General features: G+C 45.1%; 1 protein-coding gene across 3 annotated transcripts in view; it reads right to left on the bottom strand.

Annotated features, from left to right (window-relative positions):
- The window catches only part of fbxl17 (F-box and leucine-rich repeat protein 17), a 204512-nt gene that overhangs the window by 79070 nt on the left and 101162 nt on the right, over nt 1-24280 (bottom strand). The window contains exon 9 of one of the 3 annotated variants that reach the window (XM_031856173.1): nt 17764-21511. The exons of the other annotated variants lie outside the window; for them this stretch is intronic. Within the exon in view, the coding sequence (XP_031712033.1) occupies nt 21508-21511 (4 nt within the window). The 3' untranslated portion in view covers nt 17764-21507. Of the gene's footprint in view, nt 1-17763; nt 21512-24280 lie in introns of those variants that run through there. 3 annotated transcript variants of the gene reach the window in all.

The raw sequence follows: 24280 nt of genomic DNA, 5'->3' as shown, positions 1-24280 counted from the left end.
GCTCTTTGTGTTAAGAGACTGGTCAAGGGCAGCGGGAGAGTATAAACTCTATTACCGCCATGTTGTCCGCCAGCGCTCGCCTCGATGTACATGGCTTAAACCTTGCGAAAAGGAAAGCGCGCACGTTAGGAGACACGCCGTGATGTTCCACGGCGAAACGCGCATACGCAAAGCAGTGCCATCCAGAAACCGATGCCAGAAAAAGGGCTGACCTGGCATTGGACTGCAGCTAATTATTCTCAGCCTCTCAGATTCTCCCGTTGGAGTTCTCTCTGACAAGCTCTCACACACACACACACACACTAATTGTTGTGCTGATTCTCTCTTTAGCGCTGACTTGTCTGCGTCTCGTGGCGACAGAACAGTGAGAGGCAGAAAATTAGTGGGGAGGTAAAAGGAGCGAGGATGGGAGGAAAAGAAAAGATATGGTGGATTATCCCCCTAATCCCCCCCCCCCATACCCGTCCCATTATATGGGGGAGGCTCAGCTTCCAACACATAAAAAGTACAGTAGGAACCTTACTTCTCGTTCTATTCTCTGCCTCTCTCACTCCTCTGCTTCTCGTTCTCTCCACGTCCCCCCAGCCTCTCCTGGATAATCTTTACTCCTGCTTTTCATCCTATGTTTCGTTTTGACTAATTGAATCTACCTCATGGGTATCACACGCTGTACTCATGTTATTACCTGACTTTTGTGTATTTTCAATTGTTTACTGCATTTATGCCAGTGGTTAGTGAGCAGAGAGAAGGCATGAAAAAGAGGGGACATGCAACAAATGTCCCCGGCCTAGACTTAGTCCGTCCGTCCCATTCTCGTCAACGTGATATCTCAACGCCTTCAGCGAATTTCTTTATATTTGTCACAGACGTGCAGTTGGAGTCAGCGATGCACTGATTAGGTTTTGGTGGTCGAAGGTCACTGGCCCATAACTCTATTTATGTGCTAATTATAAACACCCCTTTGACTCTTCGACACAAACACTCATCAGAATTTTGGGACTGTTGCGGCACCTGTGTCTCTCTTTGAAAAACAACAAAAATATGAATATTTTAATTGTCACTTATGAGCCAACAAAATGAGGTGGTGAGCAGTGATGGGCGGAGGTAAGAGCCAACACGTTGTTACTCTAATGAGAGCCTCACAACGACTCCACACTCTTCTCCTTTACACACACGTTCTTCCAGCTCTCGCTCCGTCCAAAACATAACCAGGAAATATGTATATGTGTCTTCTGTTTATTTGAAAGACAGGCGATTTGGGAACTTCTTCTGTAAGAATTCATATGTGAGGATTTGGTGTATTTTGTGTGTAATGTGCATGGTCTCTGTACTTGCTCATAAATGGAGACAATCCAGTATTGATGGCAGAAATGGAAAACTAATTACAATAGTAATTTAATGCCGTCTCCTGCATCGCGGCTCAGAGCGGGGCGACTATACATTCACCCATCACAGCAAATCACGGCCACATTGTGTGTAGGAATCAATTCTAAATGTCAGGCTGCAGATTACACCAGCCAGAATTATTCATTTGTGAATAACCTCTAAAGTGGGGGGATGGAGGAGCCACAAGAGCTCAAAGAGAAGACCGTTTACACCAAATGTAAATGCGTCTTAGAACAACTACCTCCATCACGGTCCTACGTCTGCGAGGTCTCTCGAAATGAGGACATTTGCACTGCAGCAGCTGAAACACAGAGACAGGGTGGAGGTCTGCAGCAGCATCGGCCCGAGAGCAGAGACTTGGTGGAGTTGGGTGTCGCCTTGTCGACAGGATGTGGGCTGTCACAGGCTGGCTGTCTTCTACTTAAGCTGACAACAAAACGCTGGAGAACTGGGCCCTCTTAGGTTCCTTCCCCTGGGAAGGAGAAAAAGCTGCGACCGACTACCGCTGATGGAGTCGCTGCTCCTCACTTGGGGCAGAGTGAAAATGTAAAATAGAAAAAAAAAAAGATAGTAAGAAAAGCTAGATGGATGAAATGTCCAAAAAAAAAAGTCCGGCACGCAATGATGGGTTTAGGTGTTGGATTGAAATGAGCTTGTTTGCAAGGTGTTGTAAAATGGCAGCTGGGCGTGTGGACCCCAGTCACTGACAGGGACAGTTTTCTTTTTGTACGCTGAATACAAGCACACAACAAAACACACACTGCTGCCAAAGTGTACTTCCCCGACTGCATACTTCTATCAATACCACTTGTCTCTCAGGGAGTGAGTCAACTGTTTGGGCAGAAGAGAGGAGTGTGATGGAGGTGCTTCACACCTCTGCATGTTTGCATACACCCTTGCTCCTTGGCTTGGACTGGACAGACGTCCTTCCATGTGAGACGGGCGCGTGTGTTAGCTAAGGCAATGCGTGTCTTAATGTCACACCGCCACACCTCGCTGTCTCATCTCTAGTGCGTGATCCCGCTGTAATTCACTCCTTCTCCTCCTGTCAATCACAATCTGCCCATCGGTTAGTCATCGTCTGGTGGCGCGCTCTCACCGATCTTATCAGCATCAGACTCTGAGACGCTCTTGACTAACAAGTTGCAAGAGCGGAAAAGGGAACTTTTATTGTCAACGACGAATGCAGAAATGTCGGTCAATTAATGGCACTAAAAGCCTTATTATAAATAGTGTTCTTTGTTTGGATCCCCATTAGCTTCCACATAGTGGCCGCTAGTCGTCCCGGGGTCCACACAGGTAACAGTAGACAACGCACTGCCATATTGAATACATTCAACGTGGTCTGCATTTGAGGATAATTTCCTTTCCATGCTGCGGTCTCTCCATCTTCCCTTGCCTACTTCATTCTGAATGACAATCAGATACAAATGTAGAGCTGGAAAAAATGAAAGCAAGGCCAACGTGTCAGCTTTTTGTTATTCACCTGTGAGCTCTGTGCGAGGGAGACGTTAAGAGATCCAATAAGCATGCGCTCCAAACAGAGTGCTCTTGCTCTCTGCATCCCTCTCTCTGTCTTTCAAATCTTCCTACCTTTAACAAACTCCTTCCTCACCTCCCCGCTGAGCGCCGTCTACCTCTAAAGCTCCCAGACACACATTCATTTGCATTCTTCCGCCCTGCCGTCCGTCTGTCCGTCCGTCCGTCCATCCATCCGTCTATCCATCCAAAAAGAAGCTCAGCCTCTCCCTCCATCTGTCCATCACCGCTCATTACTCTCCCCGATTTCCATTCCTTCCTCGTCATATTTGTGACCGTCCATCCGTCTTCTTCTCACAACAGAAACTGCAGCGTGTAAGAGTATGTGAATTCTGGAGTGTTGGAAAAAAAGTGGCTGCACCTTTTTCCTCATGTGAAGGCTTAAGCATCAAAAAAATCATTGCATGATGTTGCCATAGCTTCTACAGTTACTAAAGATTGATTTTTTGGGGGGATTGACGAGTCATTATGGAAGTGATTAATACAGATAAATGAGTCGGAAATATCTTCATACAAGAGTCCAGGAACTAAGGAAACTAATCACTTTTTAACTCGTATCTATTTCTTTAAGGGGCACTCACACGCAATCTCTGTCAGGAAAAGTTTCTATATCGAGGGGAGTTGGTCTAAACAGACAAATAGCTTTATCTGCAAACTAATCCAGAAAAACAAAAAATAAAAGCGTCTAACATCCTGTGGCGACTTGATCTGATAAAAGTCCCCGCCACAAAGATTCCCCTTTGAGCAAAACCAACTCATCATCTCCCAGATGTGAACAATGTCTCTTTCCCTGAAAACTAATTTCCCTGTGAAAATGGGGGTTTAAGTCTTTTGAGGCTCCTTTTAGATTCTAATAAACTAATTCCAAGGCCGATGCCGAGAGAGGCTTATTTCAATTTCACAAGGCTTTGTTCAAATTTGTTTTACATTATGATGCTGGTGGGCAGGGAGGAAGGAGGGAGGGAAGGAGGGAGGGAAGGAGGAAGTTGTTGGCCGATGTTTTGTTTTAATGCATTCGGGTATCCTGTTCTGTTGTTTGCTCTCCTCGCACCATAAAAGAGAAAAGTAAAATGATATGTACAATTCGGTCTTGCTTCTCCTTTCTCTCTCTTTGTCTCTGCTGATCTATCAGACTGACAAATACTGGAATACTTCCTCTAGACAACAATAAATAGTATATATTAAAAATAATGCTTTAAGAAACACCTCTCCACACAGGTGGATAGAAGCCTGTGTCTCTACGCACATATACCAACGTCTCTCTATGAAATCATATTTTTCGCAGCACATTACAGCGAAGTAAATCTCCATAAACCCAGTGATTATTCTCACTATTTTTTTCCAGTCGGCCTGAATAAGCCAGGCAGCCTCCTACCAACTGTTGTGAGTCCCTAACAAACAAACAGACACACTCGCGCGCGCGGAGAGTGGATGTCGGGAAAAGTTGATCCGTTTTCTGTTTGTTGTGAGTCGACAACAACAGCCATGGAGATGGATTCCGTCACGCGGAAAAAAACAACAAATAAAGAACGTGAATGAGCAAAAGTTGCAGGCACGACAGCACGGCCCCCCCCCCCCCCCCCCACACCCACACACACACACACACACACACACAGGGGGAAGGCGGCGCATGCAAAACTGTGTTTAAGATACAGGGTGCAGAGCGGTATAATAGTAATTGCAGCCACTAATGACTATAATAATACACCTTAACACTGGGCTGCTCAACTCTGGGCTGCCTCCGTTGATTGCAATCATTGCTAATTGCACGTGTTTGAGCCAATTAAGAACAGTGGCAATTTCAACTGTTGCTGCTCCGACTACGTCCGTCTCGCTGCGGGAAGTTTACAAAACAACCAAGCAGTGGACATTTCCATTTCTCATCGTGAAAACTTCTGTGAGAGATATAATTAGGAGAGCACGCGACGGCAGTGTTTAGGATACTCAGGAACAATCAATAACTTCAACAAAATCAGCATCGCCAGGCCTTCCCCCGAACATACAGATTGCGTGCGTCTGTGCGTTCGGATTGACAGCGCTGCCTCCGGTTGAGTAAGGCTGCAGCGGCCATTACTGTCCGTTTTATCTCCCTAGAGTAGAAAGTAGTTGTGCAAAGAGGAAGGGCAATAACGTCAACACAGTACACTCAAATACATATACATGTGTAACTAAGATAAACGCTCATGTCAAATAGTCCCACATAAATCCGACTCCTATTCTCCTGTTGTTACTTTGATCCAAAGTAGAGCTGCTTTACTGCGTTCTGATTGGCTCTCTGGTTCCCCTACAGCCTATGTCTATTTTATTCTGTCTCTGCACTGCTTAGATACTGCTCACGCATCGCTCCACATTAAAGCATGTTGTCACAAACCACTGAAAGAGTTTGATTGTGAGAGAGCTACAATAAGTGCACTATTTGTCACAGAGGTTTCCAGCTGACTGCAGGTTCCTTGGCCAACACAGCAAGAGATTGACTTCTTTCAAGGCAGGTTTTTTTTTTTTTTTTGACTTGAGGAGAAGAGTAAGAAAATGGTCAGACGAAAGAAAGAGCGCGGCAGGTGCACAACATGGGTTTGTAAATCTCATCCCGGCATGGCACAGTTGTCCATACCGGAACTGATATCTAGCAGACATTACTCAGGGGTTGTTCATCGAACAATCATCCGTACATTTTTTGGAGTTATACACATTGCTGTCTTGTCTTACTCACGTCTTCTTTAAGCCACAACAGCAGCAGTGGGCATTCTGCACGACAGAGTATGCCTATAAAACATCGCCCCTTGCCAACTCCTGGCACGGTGGAGCCGGCTGAGCTAGCTAGACGCTGAGGTAACATGCCATTGTGCGGAAAGTAAAGCCGCTGGTATGCTTCCAGTTGGCCCGTGCCGCTGTGAAATGCCAGCCCTAAACTTACACCGGCATGTTTGCGGCGTGACACAACAGCTTTTTCTTGACTTTTACTGCACGCTTTTTCTTGGTAACATTTAGGATCTAAATGCTCCATTAAGTTTCCCCTTTTCCAGCCTTCAGCGTAACAGAAACTATTTTTGTGTGTGCTGTACACCACAAGACTGCTACTGTTACTGAAAAAGTGATGTTTTAGACTAAATGTACTGCGTACTGTGCAAACATAGGAACAACAATCCATCTCCCAGTATCATTTAAATCCATCAGTCAATGTCGCTACAACACGTCCTCCACTTCTGTCCCAATACGGACTGAAGTTACTTTCCCTCTTGTTCTCGTTTAATTCTGGAGCGTAAATGTAGGTTTCACTTCATTCAAAAGACGAGCATTGCTTACTTGAACATTTGTCAATCAAGCAAACACCTCACCAACTGTGGCTTGTCTTTAGTGATTGTCATTGTTCTCCAGAAGCACCGAAGCATCCCCGTTAAAACCACTGATGTGGGTGTCTGCTTCATAATCCCCATCTACCCGTTGTTTTTAAAAGCAATATAACAGCTTTGACTGATAGTGTATTGTGTAAAAACAATACGCTAAATGAAAGTAACTGCACACTTGGTTTATACCAATCAAGCCGTTTTAAATGGAGCAAAAATGAGCAGGACTCTTTGAAGGACCAAAAACCAAAGAATCTTCCTTTTGAGTGAAACAAAATAAATGGGTGGGTCATTCACTGATCATCATCTGAGAGCGTGTGTGAGAGAGAGAGGGTTCACTGATTGAGATTCTGATGGGATCTCGTCCTGAATCTCACCTGCTGCACACGTGTGGTTTCACACACACACACACACACACACACACACAGACACACACACACACACACACACACACACACACACACACACACAGCCAGCAGCCATTTCACCATGCTGCTGAATGCCATTAATTCTTGTGCCACATCTCCTTAGGTGAGAAGCTGGTGACAGAAGCAAACTCAGTCAGAGAAGTGCTCTCTCTTTCTCTCTCTGCATCGCCCTCTCCATCTCTCCTCCCTCCTCCTCCATCCATATTCAGCAGAAACCCGGGCATGTGGAATAAGGAGGGAGGACTGGGAGTGGAGGGTCGTGACGGGGAGGACGGCGGGCGGCTGCGGGTGATTGTAAATTCAGCACCAGGCTCTTCTTGTTGCGCGGGAATGACCCATCATTTCACACTGGGCCAAATGGCATGAATTCATAAATATAAATAACAGCGGTGAATTCATCTTTTCAGGATGCCGCACAGAGACACAGACGGGGCCATATTAGAATAAAGATGCCGTCTCTCTCGCAATCTTTCCATCCTCTCATTATTACCCACCACACACACATTTTTGCCTTCTTTATCAACTTTCACATTCTTCCCCTGCTTTCCTTCTCCCTCACTTCCCTTTTCCTCCGTCACTATCAGCCTTTTTTTTTTTGTTGCAACCTTCACTCATCTACACCATGATGACATACAGTACAGTATGTGGGAAGAGCAGGAAAGCAACACGGTTTTTCTGCCTTCCTCGTCAGTGTAATATTTAACTCATTACAAATAAACCCTTTTCTCTACTTGAGCTGTTGCTTTTATGAATTTCTGCCAATCCTGTGTGGATTTGACGGTGGAGAGGGAGTTGCTCGAGACCACTCCAGCGACTCGCCAGGTTGAACCGTGAGAAGCAGCGAAAGAGTTTGGCGGAGATTGGCCTGGACCACTGACAGTTGGATTGATAAGCAGCTTCGCTCTCCCTCTGCAAAAAAACAACGCATCCATTTGGTCATTCACGCTGTAAATCTACATCTTTTCTACCCCCTTGATTGCTCAATTCTGTCTCTTTTTTTCTCCTCTTGGCAGCAGTCATATAAATATAAACACACACACACACACACACACAATAGAAAGTGCTGTTACATGGTTGTGCTCACAGACACACGGAAAGAGACACACAAAGCATTAGAGCGAGGGCAGATACAACTGATTAGTCAAACTGCCACCTCTCCACACCACCAACGCTAATGGTTGCCACGGTAGTCAGAGATAAATATGGCCAATCAGAGACAATCAGCGGGCGGGCTGAAGAGGTGATCTAATGACAGGGACGGAACGGAACGATGATATTTTCTCACAGAGCCCGACTGTCGTTTTGGAGTGAAAACAAGTGGTTTTTTTTTCCTTTTCCTCACGCATCGTGTGGGAGCAAACGACACCCACGGTCTCCCTCCCTCCCTCCCTCCCTCTCTCTCTCTCCTGTTCGCTCCTCCATCAGGCTCGCCCCTCACCTCCCCTCGCCGTCTCTCCAGCTCCATTTACCACTTTTCTGTGATAGGAACTCAAACTGACAGAGATGGGATCAAATAAATGTAAATACAGGTAAAGCAGAAACAAGAGCAGCACAGCGCCACTCTTTCCACTGAGATGTGACGGTCAGATGAATATGCAGGCTGGAGTAGAACGATTTCCCTAAAATCTAAAGTGCTACCTCTAAAAATACCGGACCAGTAAGTAGTCAGTGCGGGTATTGGAGACGGACAAAGATAACAATATACTGTCCAATGTTCTTTTTTAACATAAACATATAACATTTGTGATAGAGAAATGTCAGAACAATAGACACTGCAAAAATAATACAACCACAATAATACAAGCAAAAGTGCATTTCAAAATTTAGACTTTTGAAATCTGAGAGCCTCTTGAAGCTTGCTTTCAAATCAGAATCAAGTATTTCACCAAATAATCACGTATGATTGAATAAGTAACAATCAAAGTTAAAGTTGTATTTTTAAAAAAACTCAATGTATTATGTATTAAGAGCTGCTGCTCTGCTTCATCAGGACTGTGTGGGTGTGGTTTCATCAGATTTAATTGCACTGGCCTTCGCAATGTGATCAAACAACCCAACAACTGTGATCACATTTGCTTCAAACATTGTTAAATCCATGCAAGGACGTATGAGACATCCTTTTTCTCTAACTCAGTCCCATCCTCTTCAAATCATTAACGAGACAGAAACAAAAGAAAAGAAATTTCTCCAAGTCTCCCAAACTTCGTCAGAGGTCTGTCGGACCTCATCGCTCAAATCAAAATGCTACCAATGACCTTCTTCACTCTACTGCTCTAAATTTTCTCTGCCAATAGGAGACACCAATATATCTGTGATAACCCAATACCAACCAATAATGCAAACGTGTCAGTTGGGGTCTAAAGTGGCCCTTTTCAACACAGCATATGATCCATCTTCAGCCAGAGGGCCAGGCCAACACATGGGCCGTAAACCATCTGCTGAGTGAATTCAAAATGGAAAAAACCAGCGCACAAGAGAAGAAGAAAATGCACTTAAGGGCACTTAATCACAGATGTGGCTCGTTGGTCTAAATCAGAAATGAATGTGGACACACTGCAACTGCATGGGACCACGGATGTACCAGCACTTTGTGGAGAGCAAAAAGGCAAGGCGCCATTAATGATGAACACCACACAGTTACTCTTCTTCTTCCAGATTTAGACCTTGGAGCAGTTCTTCAAATAATAATGGTTCAGAAAAAGGTCTTACCTGAGAGAACAGGGCTCACCTACTCTGTAAGACTTCACCCGAGGGCAGTGACAGAGATCTTAACTCTATTGGCCACATGTGACCTTTCTCTTTTATGCTTTTTTTATTATTTTTTCTTGCCCCCTCCCCTCTTCTCCATTTTTTCTGAATTCATGTTTTCTCTCGTCGCAGCTACAGGCTCTTATGGAAAATGAGCACATTGTTACATATCAAACAAAGGTCAGAGTGTGTGTGTGTGTGTATGCGTGCGTGGAAAATGAAGTCATGTCAAAGCACAGAGAAAGGTCAGCGTGACGTGTGCCTGAGTGATCAGGTACAACTTTGTGCGGGCGACTCGTGCCTTCGGTATGAACTGACACACATGACCGCATCTGCTGTAAGAGCTCATTGGCTGGGATCGATATTGCCAATCATCGAGGCACGAGCAAAAACTCAGACACATCAACGAACGAGCGGAGCAAGACTCCGTTGGATAGCATTGTGTTCTGCAATTGACGGGTAATATTTTACTCCTCAGCCTCTCGCTGCACAGCAGATGAATGGCTGGCCATTCATTTCTGAGATAATATAACTACATGTTCTACTGCTGTATCGCAGCGCCCGTAAATCAGCCGTGACTTTGAGTGAATATGTATGTGTTTGGGACTAAACCCTGAAGACAGCAACAGACATTCATAGTTCATGTATTCTTCTGTTGTGTGCAGTTTCGTGGGCAGTCATCTCGTAGGTGTAACTACCTCTGATGACACTGCAGAATCACATTACAGCCGAGGAATATGAAGCCATTTTGCAGAATTAAGCACGCCTCGTGATGTTTCCAGGACAGTTAGGCTCCCACCCTGTTGTACACACACTGCTCAACTAATTTAAGAGTGTCGACATTAACACAAATCAGTTGATTTAAAACATGAGTGAAACTTTTACGTGAATCTCTGGAGCGTCAAATGCAAGATAGATTTACACCCTCGCCTCCATCCCTCAAAGATATGGAAGAAATGTCCCGCCACACAAACGATGTCATTTAAGATGATAAGAGAACAATGAGTAATATCAATCTCATTGATAAGACAGTGACAGCAGTATACTACAATTACCGACTTGCGGGTGGTCGCCTCCATGCCGCAAACGAGTCCGGATGCAGTTTACATCCATGTCTGTCCAAAATGTCCTCACGTCATCATTTTCTCCAACTAGACATGAGTGTGAAACTGTTACAATTAGCATATGATTATGGAGCTATGGCCAAATGCGAGTCCAAGTGGAAGTTTCTGCCAAATTTTAAGTAGTTTGCTGGAGGCATTCCTGAGATATATTGTTCACGAGAATGGGATGGACATGAGGTCACAGTGATCTTTGCCCACTGAAATCTGATCAATTCATCCGCAAGTCCAGGGTGGAGATGGTTTATAATTTCAAGAAATTCCCTCCAGGTATTCCCGAGATGTCGGACGGACGGACAACCTGAAAGCATAATGCGTAAAGGCATAAAAACAGCAAACCCACATACTTACTCAGAGCTGCTGGATTTCTGAGCCATATAGGATTTCATTTCTAGAGGTTGATTGACACATTTATTACGTTTTATTATCTGTTTAAATATCCAGGTTTCACCCATTTTGCAGTGCCACACAGTGTTGAAGAAGCATCATTTTTCAACTTCAATACAGGTCCTCCTATCAGAAACGGTTGGAAAGTCCCCCTCTTTGAAATAGAAGGCAGCATGCTGCCAACAAAGCAATAAGGTTACCTTGGCTGGCGGAAAAAAAAAAAACTTTAGTTTGAAAGCCACGGGTCCACTGCTGACACCTGAGTTCCTTTTGACGGAGCCAAGACAAACTGTTTTTATTGAAACATCAAAAAAAAAGGCTGAAAGAGAAATAATCTGGACATGTGTGAACTGAACTAGCATTCAAGACCGCCGGCCAATGTCAACGTACTGAGCTGCTTTTTTTCCTGAAGAAAAGGGAGGAAAAACTCAACCTGAAGCAGCTGAATGGAGGATAAAGGGGCCGAGAGGGTGGTCAAGGTCTTCAACCGATTCTTTTCATACGTACAACAACTTGTACAGACACAGAGACACACGCAGACTCAGGAAACTCAACGCACATCCCAAGGACCTCCTTGCTAATTCTGCTATAACTAAAAACCATGAAACTAGATTCATATTTTTATCAACACTGTCGGAAACTAAATTAAAGCAGTCTGAAGAGCTGCAGCCTGTGCAGTGTGCACTCATCTCCCACATATGTAATTGCTGCAGCTCCTCTCCGACTTGGGTCAAAGTGCCATTTGGTTCTTCAGAGCGATACAATATAGGATATTCATACACCTGTAGGCTCTTATTAGCCTTTATCACACAACCCCCGCCTCTACCTGCGCCATGTGAGGGGAGTGAAAAAAGGAGTGTGAGCATGATAATTGATAACCCCCACAGGGCTGATAGAGCAGGTGGCTGATGAATCAGTGCCAAGTGTGTGAATGTAGTTTCATCATTCTGCAGATCAAAACAGATGAAGGTGCCAAGCACATTGAGGATGGCGTGTTTGATCGTAAGCACTTGTGATGTAGCTAATGAGATTTTAGCGTAGTGGCCGCGCGGGATGTTGCAACTTCCACTTTCATTGTGTGACGCACACTGGGCCGAAAAAGTTTCCCAAACACAATCCTTTGAAAAGGAGCGGCAGGAATACGATGTTTGTATTCATTTTTAAATGACTCTGTATTATTTGATCCAAAGTATGATCAACTTGGTCCAATGACATCTGTAAAGTCCATAACAGCTGTTTGATTGAATTCTTCTTTCCCATTCATTTGAGCGGGACGCAAACAGGAAGTCAGCCATCTCAGCCAGCAGAAGGCCTGGACACGCATGCTGTCAACCGGCTCAGCTGAAGAAAGACTCACGTGGGCATGCTCTGTGGGCCCACACACGTAGAAATGAGGGTTCCGCACGGGTTCTAGATGAAGGACTGAGATTCTTTGTTCGACTAAGAGTGCTTTTTTCATCCCCCAAAAAAATAGGTTTGGGAGAAAAATTTCTTTAAGGATTGTTGAAAGAATTGGGGTGAAAAGGGACCGCCCACAACATAAAGACACCCAGAAACTGTGATTGTGAACCGTGATTGTTGCACAACAACAGCCCCGTCCGTTGAGGCTACTAGATAAAACCCTTGGAATGTAAAAGGCTTCTCGGTAGAACCCTCTGGGTGGGTTCTTGTTAGCAGCCTTGAAAGGTGGAAAGGTTCTGGATAGAACCTCAAAAGATGGTTCTGGGTAGGACCCTGTCGCCATAGAACGGTTCTCGGTAGAACCTCTCATAGGGAGTTCTGGGTTGAATCTTTCACAGATGGTTCTATGTATAACCCTTCATGTTGAGCTCTGGAAGGGTTTAAAGTGTAATCTTTGAAAAAGGTTCTATGAGGAACCAAAAAAAACCTATATGGTTCTAGTTAGCACCCTTATTTCTAAGAGTGCATGAATGGACAGAGTGAGGAAGCCCGCTTTCAGAGGAATTAATGTAATTAATAAATCCAGTTAGCATAACAGTTTTCACATTTAAACAAGGATGTAGCTTTTCTGTAAGTCAACTTACAAAACACCTGAACAATTGAAGTTTGAGTCAAGGTTATTGCAAATGTTTGTGTTATTATTTTTCATGATGCAGCCAGCTAGCTAGCTTCGTAGGAGTATGATTCATTGTCCCCTCTGTTAGCCTCTGATTGGTTAACTGGCGGAAACAGCAGTCAATGAGCACAGCAGCAGACCTATTAGAGGGACTGAACAAATCACAGTGCACATTCAGTAGTCTGCAAGTAGGCTAAGCAATACTTTGATAACATATGTATGAAGATGCAGTGTTATCGTTGCTCGCCAAAGCTAGTTTCATTACTTTTATGTAATTGGCCATAAATCATTTATTCATACATCTATATTGTGAAGTGTTTTAGTAAAAGATTAAACAAAATCCCTGTTAATATTGTGATATTGATTTCAACCATGCCTTGTATTTAAGTTAAACTAATTATCTCTCATCCTGCTCAGCCTACTCCACCGCTTCCCCCGTCCTCTCCATCACTTTATCCGCCCTCTCGGTTCTCCTCTACCTCTTCCCTCCATGGCAGCATGATGGAGTGGGGATGTCTATGGAGAGGTATGACAGTTGGATCGTTGACTGTCACAGAGACTGATGTCCATCTCCACCCGCTCAGACTACTCTGACAGCTTAACAATGAACGTCTCAATGTCCAAACGCGCCGACATGTTTACACGCACACATACACAATCGAGAGCGATAAGATAGGAAGAAGAGGCGGCACAAACATAAACACTCTGCTACACAGACAGATTAGTTCTTTGAATCTCTTCTGGTGGTGAACGTGACGCGAGCACAAATTAGACCGCTGCATGATATGAAAGGTAACCCTGCTCGCAACAAAGCACGCCGGGTTTTCCAAAGCAAGCAAACACCGTTTTCAACGTTTGATTTACGTAAGTACTATTTCTTAAGAAGAGCCAAGAAAAACACCCCAGCTGCCAAAACACTTGAAATAAATCTCCTAAAGTTGAGTTCAAAAGTCAGAGAAATGTCCCTACTACCTAAGTTTGACTGTATTGTAAAAAAAAAAGGAAAAAAAAAGAAAACTGGGCTTCACAATTGACAAGCTACTGTCTCGATACGCTGCGGTGTTTCTACACAGAGAACACGGTTTTTACTTTACTGTTGTAACGCTCTGGCGTCACCATTTGTTAGATACTTAGTTATCCGATTCTGGAGTTACTACACAACAGTACAGTTCTTTTTGTTTCCCTTTGCACAGACTCAAAGAGCTTACCGTCATTCCATCAGACATTTCACTGTAGCAACACTTTCAATACCCGGATAAGAAAACAGTGGTTGACAAAACAATTTCATCACGAGGTCCACTTAGTAGCTGTTCTGGAGCTTCCTCAGCCGATTGCCCAGTTGTCATGGAATTACAGATTATAGAGGTTCCAGATTTCCATAAAGCAAATCCCATCTGCGTGGGAAGATCATGGGATTGATCAAAGGCCCCCAAACAGCATTTAAATGGATTTTGTGGTGAGACTGGTTTGTTTCAGACATTCGCAACTTGGGTATTCGAGTCTGTCACAAGCAGTGTTTCGTTCCAATTGTCAAGTGAATTTTAAGCAAATTGCAAAAAAAAGAAATGGGAATTAGCCGTTTTTCCATCCCCTGGTTTGGGGTTAACAAACTTGGCTACGGAGTAGTTACGTCAGATGTTGGCTAACGATTGGCCGTCCATGGCTGTTATCTGCCAGTAGACAAGAGCAGAAGAAGTAGTGAACCTGAAACAACACAGGTCGGCGAAAAATGGAGAAAGGTCTTCAGGAATTTGTTTCAATTGGGCAAGTTTAAATTCTTCTTTCATTTCAGCTAGTCCTGATCAGGTTTCATGCTGTCTGGAGAAAGAAAAACGCATTTGCACATTATGGGAATATCCTAGAAGACACCGACAGCAGAAACAGCCAATAAGTTATACGAGTTAAATGTCAGATTTTATTCCTCAAACTCTTCCTGCGAAAAGGAAAAAAAAAAAACTTGAGCAAGCTCAAAAACTTTTTTCCGCAATTGAAGTTTCATCGAATTTTGCCATTTCCATAGAGCTTATGTGATACTTCAAAATGTTCACAGCAATATGTGATTATGAACACGACTATTGATGAACCCTGTGTGATTTGAGAGGTTTTAGGAGTTTTATTCTTTGAAACCAAGCGACAGAAATGATGAAAAACAAGTTATTAACTACCCAAAACACTCATTAAATGAATATATGGGAAGAACATTGCAAATAAAAGGCAGGGAGACAAATTCATGAGCACTAAAATATGGTGTATGGTGTTGTTTTAATCTCGAGATCTCGTATTCTTTAAAAGGACAGGTATCTGCAGGGGCGTTTCTCTTTCTCATTGCCAGTGTTTACAGTTGGACAGGGGTTTGGTAGCCTTCCTACCAGCTCAGCTCCTTCAATAATAGATGCCTATAACACGGTACTGCTCTATCTCCAGCTAGGGGGCTGTGAGCCAGTGGTTGAGACGACTTGTGGAGGGTTATTCATAGATTGCACACACACACACACACACACACACACACACACATATGCATGCATGCACGCACTCCCCATTTCACCCATGCAATCCCGCTCTCTTCTCCCAGCTGCCCTATTAAACTGAAGAATCTCGGGAAGTGAAATGAAACTAGTAAATCTCGACTGCTTTTATGATTGACTCGATATGATTTGTATTATAATTTGGACACAGTGCTCCTTCTCGCTCTCCCACTGCCTCCCGCCGACGCACTCCCTATCCCCTCCTCACTCCTTTCATTACTAAGATTGGCTGTTGCGAAATGGGCCACGGGGTCTTCACAACACACACATATATGTGTCCGTATGTAAAAACACTGTGCACGCAAAGGCCCTTGTATGCAAAGATCCACACATCGGCGCAATCCGTAAACCTCTCCCCCCCCGTCCCTTTTGCTGGACAAGCGAGCTGAAGGCGATGGACGCCGGACAGCTCTTAACCGTTAGGGAGTCTCCGTTTGAGGAGCGAGCACAGTTGAAATGTGGATGATGAGCCGTTATAGAGGAAAACTGAGATCTGACAATCCAATCAGAGCCCCTCCCAGGACAAAATGGGCTGAGCTCATGAATGAATGCATGAGGAAGCCTGGAGAGATAACCAATGGGCACAAGGACCTCAGAGAGACGGGGAGAATCATTCTATCAACTAAGTGATGGACTGACTGACAGACTGATGGAGCGACTGTCTGAATGGACCCTTTGAAATGCAGGCGGTTTGAAGTCAGAAGTCTCGGGGTCTTTGACCATCACAGTCTGAACAGACAAAAGGCGGGAGAGGGCAGCTTATTCAACTACAGGCCCTTTAGCCCACTGTGGCTTCATCAAAAGAAATGATAACCACAACGCCGACTTCCTTGGCTGATGTGCCCTTGGGTGACACTTTGCTCAGCGCTCTCGCTCTGTGTTTGTGAGTGCAGCTGTTGAAAACGAAGGCCAAGTCTTAAGTGCTGGCCGGGCCTTTCTACTTCACACTAAACACCTGCAGTATCCCCTCTCTGAAATAACTTTTTTTTCCTTTTCACACTTTGCCAATGAGAACTCAAACCCGGTCTTATCTGTAGAACAGCAGAGTGCAGGCTTTCCCCCTCAGTCGCCGTGTGAACCTTACTTTGAAGACAGCATTTATGTACAGACAGTCTACACCAACGGTGCTGTGAATGACACTTTGTGCTCTGGGACTGATGGTTGTGACTTGCTCCTCGTCACGGTCGTCTCTCAGCCATCCTTGCCCTGCCGTCTCCTCAGGCTCTAACTACTCTATCTTTCCCACAGTACAGCACATTTTAAAAAAGAAAATTAAATCCGAGCTCTCATGTCCCCCTCTGCAGCAAAAGAACGACTCTGGCTGAGCTTCCGACACGGCCACAAAAGGGCCTGCAGCCACACATCTGTCTACAAAGCCAAATGACTCACAGAAGCCTGGGCCCAGTTACCTGCTGGGGCCCCATGTCTGTCCCAGTCGCTGACCACAGGAACACACATGTACATACTTTTACACAAGGACACAGCCGGAGCGACAAATACACACCTGCGAGCCTGAACGCTGACACACACACACACACACACACACACCCTCACACACACACACACACACACACACACACTTCCTCTTTCGGCTTTTCCAGTCTCCTGTGGATGGCGAGCGTTCTTTCAACATCCTTTCTTGCCAATATCAGCTCTTTTTAACAGAGTAGGAGCAAATCATTCAGTCTATATTCTGTGGTGAGAGGCCAAGGCAAACCGGGCCTGCCGAGGCAATGGAATAGGAGCTGCTGGCAACATGAGAGGAGAGGAGAGGTTAAGGCAGGAGATATAATAGAGGTTGAGGGGAGAGGAGAGGAGAGGAGAGGAGAGGAGAAGAGAGGTTAAGGCAGGAGATATAATAGAGGTTGAGGAGAGGAGAGGAGAAGAGAGGTTAAGGCAGGAGATACAATAGAGGTTGAGGGGAGAGGAGAGGAGAAGAGAGGTTAAGGCAGGAGATATAATCGAGGTTGAGGGGAGAGGAGAAATAAAGAAGTCGTGGGGAGAGGGGAAAACAAATAGTTGAGGGGAGAAAAGGTGGAGAGGAAATGAGAGAAGAAGAGAGGAGAGGTGATAAAAGAGGAGAATAGAAGAAAGGAGAGAAGAGGTGAGGTCAGGAGATAAAATAGGAGTTGAGGGGAGAGGATAAAAGGAGTCGAGGTCAGAGGAGAGGACAGATGTAGAAGGAGAGGAGTGGAGAGGAGGAGAGAGCAGAGATGAGATGAGGCGAGGAGAGAAGAGAAGACATGAGGTGGAGAGGAGAGGAGAGGAGAGAAGAAGGGGGTGTGGCACAGGAAGCACATTGACTCTATCTGTATGGTAATGCTACTTCCTCCCATCTGATCAGCATGGTCTCCTCCACACTCATTGGCTCCCTCCCTAGCTTTCATTAGCAACATGAATTATTGATCTGCCCTCGCATCAAAATGCTCGGCATTGTGCCATTTGTGATGCAGTTTTCTGCATTCTTCTTCTCCCTCTTTCTTTCCCGTCTCTCCCGTCTTTTTGTTTTCCTCCCAGAGCTGCCACAGTCTACGATTACCGCGGAACTATTAGGGCCTGTGCTGAACAAATTTCCATACCATCATATGCCCCTTGAGATACTGATAGCGAAGAATTTGCCAATTTGGTATGCGCGTGCGCGCACGCACACGCACACACACACACACACACACACACACACACACACCATACAAAACAAAGATTTTTAGCTGCGAGATGTGACGGCACCAAAAACTGTCAGGATGAAGCTGGAAAAGAGGGATGAAACAATAAAAGAGAAAAATTCCACCGGCAGAAATAATGAAAGAAGAGAGAAGAAAAGAGATCTGGACTTAGGAAAGATTGAGCTTGCCCGTCTCATGCCCCTAGTGGCGAGGCCGCATCAATGAGGCCGGGGCGGAGAAGGATTTTAGTGGAGAGGCTGAAACTGGACACTGTGTAATAACGGCTCGCTAAACACATTACAGCCCCTCATAAAGAGCCCAAACTGACTTTAATGGCTGCTGAGATGTTTCCTTTGGCCTGACTGAGAGGGAAGGGGACACATCAGAGCGGAGAGGAGGAGAGGGCAGGTCTGTGCGTGCACTAATACAGGTCAAAGGATCTGTCTTCGGCTAGATGATCCGTATAGGACTTCTCTGTGAAAACCCCCAAAACCGAGTTCACCCGTCCATCCAGCCGGTCTTGCGTTAACGGACTCACAAATAGCCTGGCTGCGGTTTGGTGAATGACATCAACCTCTCATTGACTGTTTTTACGAGCTCCTCTCCGACCGGCGTGAGAAACCGTGGTACTCTAACCTCATGGAGGTACGGCCCAAAGACCCGGCTCAAAGTACACGTGCACACACACACACACGATGGAACAGCACTGCCCCAGACCGCACATACTTTCCCATGCTGATGGTGGAGTTGCGGAGTTTTACAAGAGCTGAGCTTCTCCTCCTTGCCGCATTTCTGGGTAAAACACAAGATCTTTTTTGGAAACACACATCAGAGCAGGCTTTTAACTGATGATTCAGATTGTTATGGTTGGAATGTGAACTGAGAGCAAACACACATCACAGAGAACTTAAGCTCTTGCCCCAATGCGTCTTTTTCCCTTCATCGCAAACTCAAAAAAAGAAAATCATCAGATTACAAGGTCAATCAAAAGGCAGAGAATACACAGGAGCAAACTGTGTGAGACAGACGGAAAGAGTGCTCATAATGAAAGTGAAGCAAAAAATGGGAGTTGAACAAGCCTCAACTGTGGGAGGAGAAATAAATCTGCTCATGCTGTTGTCTGAGTCATAAGAGACGAGAGAAACGGGAAAGAATCTGGAGGAATAACAGAGAAGAATTTGGAGTTTCTGGTAAGAGTTGCAATCAGGCTGACTGAGCACACACACACACACACATACATTCATGCACGCTACTCCCAGCTAACATCTGTCTGTCGCCTCCGTTGGTTATTTGTGGATAATACGCAAATCCGGGAAAATATTCACAGTGAAATAAATGCTTTCAGCTTCGCCTGAATGCAACTTATTACGGACAGAGAAATACATATAAAGAGAGGGGCAGAGGTGAACAAGAAAGACTGGAGACCAGGATTGGTCCTGCACTTAATGTGCAGCCGAGTGGCACAATGTCTGCATCTAATAATGTTAAATGACTTCAAAATAAAAAAATGAGTAATGGAAAAAAATGGAGGGTGGTAGTTCTGCATTCTCTTGACTTCCTTTGTTTGGGAAACAACTTGGTTTTTATTTGTTCTTTGTATGTTGAAATTGTTGCCTCAGTTACACGGAAGATAAAGATAGTGACAGCACCTGCATCCAAAGTGGGTCTCCACTCTCTCTCTTTTCTTTGTTTTTATAATTTAACAAATCTTTTTTTTAAAAATCACACGAAGACAATACTAAAAGCTAAAATACTCGTAGTTCTGTGTAAAAGGGGAAGTTAACAAAGCTGCTATTGAGAATTACCTGGAGAAGTGTGAACAATCATCCAGACAGACCCACTGGAAGCCTGATATCGACACCACTAATCTGACAGCACAGCTCCAACAGGCCGCTGAGACAGAGCGGTGGAGAGAAGCGGGCCAACAGAAAGAACTTCTGAAATCTTGTCCTAACGATCAATCTCGCCTTTAAAATAACACAACTACACAATCCTCGTCTCTTCAGATGTCAGTGGAACCATCGGCCCTCAGCCTTTAGATCAAACCAACTCCTGATGTCATCTTAGCAATCATTCTTACAAGGGTCACTTTGAGTGAAGGAGTAGGGAGTCGAGACAACACAGGCTTCGAGGCCGTGTATGATGTTTACATGATGGTTAACATCCTGCACGTCAGAAAGCATAGACTGTGTATAAGAAATGAAGTCAGCGTGATGCGATCCATTGGTTTGTGGACTGCCGTTTTGAAGCCTCGAGTCCGCCATGCATTGTTAACGGGGCTTGCCTGAGGGTTTGACGGTACCAACTCAGCCTGAATGGGATTCTGCCCCACGGGAAGGAGCGCAAGAGAGAATAAAGGACCTCATGAGTGAGAGACCGACAGGAAGTGACCTCACGCCTAGCCTCTGCGTCCTCATCCCTCCCACTCTTTACTCCCAGGGGGAGCAGGCCAAAAGACACACTTGTTTCCCCCCGCCTTCACCCTCTGATAATCCATCTATTCTGTGTGTTTGATGTCCCTCTCTATGCTCACAGAGCAAATCCCGTCCCTGCCACCCTAATCGCATTACCTCCTGAGGTGTAGTGCGCTCTGGGTAACTGGACCTCATCGGTGCCAGCACGCCACTCCACTACAACCCAGTACTGACTGCCAGCACAACATACATGCACATCGCCCCATGCTAAACCCTCCCTCTGAGACACAAACGAATGAGAAAGTCACCAACTTGTCTCATGCCAGTGCTACTGACTAATACTGTGATGGCACCGGGCAGCCACAGCTGGTTCAGGCTGCACACAGGCAACAGGAGCAGCATCACACCTGACTAAAGCGGCGTATGACCTAACGAAGCAACTAAGTCCAGAGAGGAAAGAGAGGAGGAGATTTCAAGCCAAAGCTGGGAGAGGAGAGTGTGTGGCGTCCAAGATCTACTAAAACTTCTCTTCATGTGGAGGTATTAAACCTAAGAGAGGTATTAAATATGAACCCTATCAGATGAGAGAGAAAGGAGCATGTAGGAAGAAAGGAAATAAAAGACGTACAAGAGGAAGAGAAAGTGGGCTGAATTCCTCTTTTCATAGCAACAGCAAAAATGTTTTCTCAAATATCCTTCAGAGCAAAACTTCTGTTTGCTATGCATGATTGTAGAAAGATTTATGTGTCTCGTTGTGCAAAGCGCCAGAAAACACCAGAGTGATCAAAGCTGAAATGAGCACAGTTTTGAGGGAAACAACCTAAATAACAAGCGAGGAAGGGGGACGTAATGAGGAGCAGAAACGAGTAGTTTTCTTACCTGGATTTGACGCAGCAACATCAGCAGGAACATGAAAAAAGACAGAGAGAGAAAGATGTTGGTTGAATGTTGATACAAACAGGATTATATAAATATTCATAGGTGCACATGTCCTCTGTTCCATGTTGCCTCGTGTAAACATGACCATGAAAAACATCCCTGATTTGAAGTCCGTAACAAAGCTGGTGATTCACAATCAGACTTCGTAACTAAAACCAAGCGTTGGCCATACAGAGGGAAATAGTTTCAGAACATGTAACAAACGCTTGTTTCTCGCAAGTGCGTGAATTATTTCCAGCAGTCGCCGCTTCATGCGTCGGTACAGTAACTCACACTGCGAGAGGAAATTCAGTTTGGAGCTTAACACTGATAACAGAGAAGGCGGATTAAAGGCATACTAAATAATATTAATAAAAATACCTTCTTTCTTTTCCAATCAAATAGTGTAAATTGTGCAGGATTATGTCATAATACGGCTCCACTATCATAGAGTTGAATTTGACATGTGACTCTTGTGTTTGCTGATTGATTATTCCAAGGAGGGGCTGGGGTAAACAATAAGAAAGGTAATACAGGCTTTGACAATAAGTAATAAAGTGTTTGTTATGTAAACATTTCATCAACCAAAAGAAGGCCCAAACATGTGCGCACACGACTGTTGAGCCAACTTTCTTTCCGAAGTCATTTGCATGCGTCATCCCGGCTGATTTCACACGAACATATTAACGAGAGGCCCCTACAGGTACTGCCAACTGAAAGGTTGGTGGATAAACAACTAATTAGAGGACGTTTCGGAGTGTCACCCTAATTGATGTTTGGTAAAGACGAAGCCACCGACTCTCTGCTCTTCAAAACAATTTTTAAAAGCCCAAAAAAAAACCATGTCGATGTGACCTGCTGTGAGACCAGAGTAAACTCCAAGAAGCACGGAGGAGATGGTGACGAACAGCGGCGACGAGGTGCAAGGTGTCAAAACTATAAACAACAATCATGGCGGTGACAGCTACTGCAGGAGGGTACGAGGCGAGGAAACTACCGATGCACCCAAACGCACCCAAACACACACACACACACACACACGGGCAGAGCCAGACGGAGGCGAGCGCATGCTCACTGACACACACACACACACACACACACACACACAACAGCTCTCTGTTGGCTTTCAAAACAAAAGGTATTAATCATCATTACACACGTACACACAAACACACACGCATTAAGGCGGGTGGGCCGGGGGTGTCGGTGCACCTGCGGGACTCGTCAAAGAGACACACTGACACCTCGGCGCAGCCTTTACTGCCGCTGTCATGGCAACCAAGGTCAAGTGGTCTAAAGCTGTGTGTGTGTGTGTGTGTGTGCACAAGAAGGAATGGTAACACGCTCCCAGATGAACTGGTAGGAAATAATGAGCTAGTCGCTGTCAGGACGGAGCGGGAAGACAACATAAAGTCCCCGGGCTGTGCGGCACGGCGCTCTACCTGTCCACACCTGCGAGCAGCCGCGCACCAAAATAATCTCGCCAGACGAGACGGCCGCTGAGCGCAACAATCAAGCAGGGGGAAAATGATGCACAGCAAACTGGAGTCAGATGCTATTCCCACAGATGTCCAAATCACAACGTTTGCAGTGGATTTCCGAGGGCTGCGACACCTGCGGAGCAGAGGACTGAAATAAGGAATGTATATTCCCCCGAGCCTGAAGCGTCTTGTCTCATGACAAGAGGGGAAACAACACTCACAACATGTTTTGCTGGATGGTGTAGCATCACAACTCCATCCCCGCCCAGAGATTACGCTTTTATTTCATTTGATTTCATAAGTGTAATAATTTTTTATGTTGGCGGGGGCAGGGCGAGCTGGTCGGGCTATAGGCTATAAAACACTGTGGGAAAGTCTGTGTAGAGTAATAATACAGCAGTGATACAACAGGTGATGCATGCTTTTATTGATGCTTTTTCTTTTATTATTAATGACGATTAAAAGTTTGCAGATTATAAAACCCAGATCAGAGATTTTGACAGTAAATGCTGACAGGACAGGAAATGTGTGAGAGGAAAACGGGAGTGCGACAAAAAGATGTCCAGCCAGACTCGAACCTGATTACAAGGTCAGCACCTTAAGCCCCTCCCTCTGTCACACCGTCTGAATCTCAAGCCACCTCTTTCGGCCCCCGTAACCTGTCGACCTTCTTGTCTTTCGGTTCCCACCTTACTTCAGCTGCAATACTAAAGGTGGGAGAAGCACGAGCCTCACACAATTCACATTCAAACGCCGCGCTAACCTTCCCCCTCAAGGACCCCCTTCGACAAAGAGAAACCGATTCAAACATCCTTCATGCGCAGACTAAACACAATGTCAATGATGACTTTGTGTGGAGGATTTGAAGGGGGAGCTTTTTGAAGTGCGACTCGGCGGTTTTAAGTTCAACTCGCTTCCATCCAGTCCAATTTATTCTTGTTTCAGTCAGTGACAAAACACGGCGCCTGTCAGAACCATTGTAATCTTCAGCGGAGCGGTGTCACTCCTAACGCAATCTGTCACAATCCACTGAAGAGGCGCAGAAGTACAAAACCAAAAAAAAAACTATTTCTTTATTCTCATTGATGATTACAAGCACCAGACAAAGGCCGTCATTACGAGCGCAGCCCGTCTTAAGTGTGTGTACAGGCTGCGTTCTCGGGTACAAACGCATGCTGTTTGAATGAATAACGACTTCAAGAACACACACACACACACACACACACACACACACACACACACACACACA

The sequence above is a fragment of the Anarrhichthys ocellatus genome, unplaced genomic scaffold (assembly GCF_004355925.1).
Source record: "Anarrhichthys ocellatus isolate YVR2014 unplaced genomic scaffold, GSC_Weel_1.0 scaffold17, whole genome shotgun sequence".
NCBI lineage: Eukaryota > Metazoa > Chordata > Actinopteri > Perciformes > Anarhichadidae > Anarrhichthys > Anarrhichthys ocellatus.
Note: the sequence above shows the minus strand (reverse complement) of the source record. Positions and strands in the feature narration are given on the sequence as shown.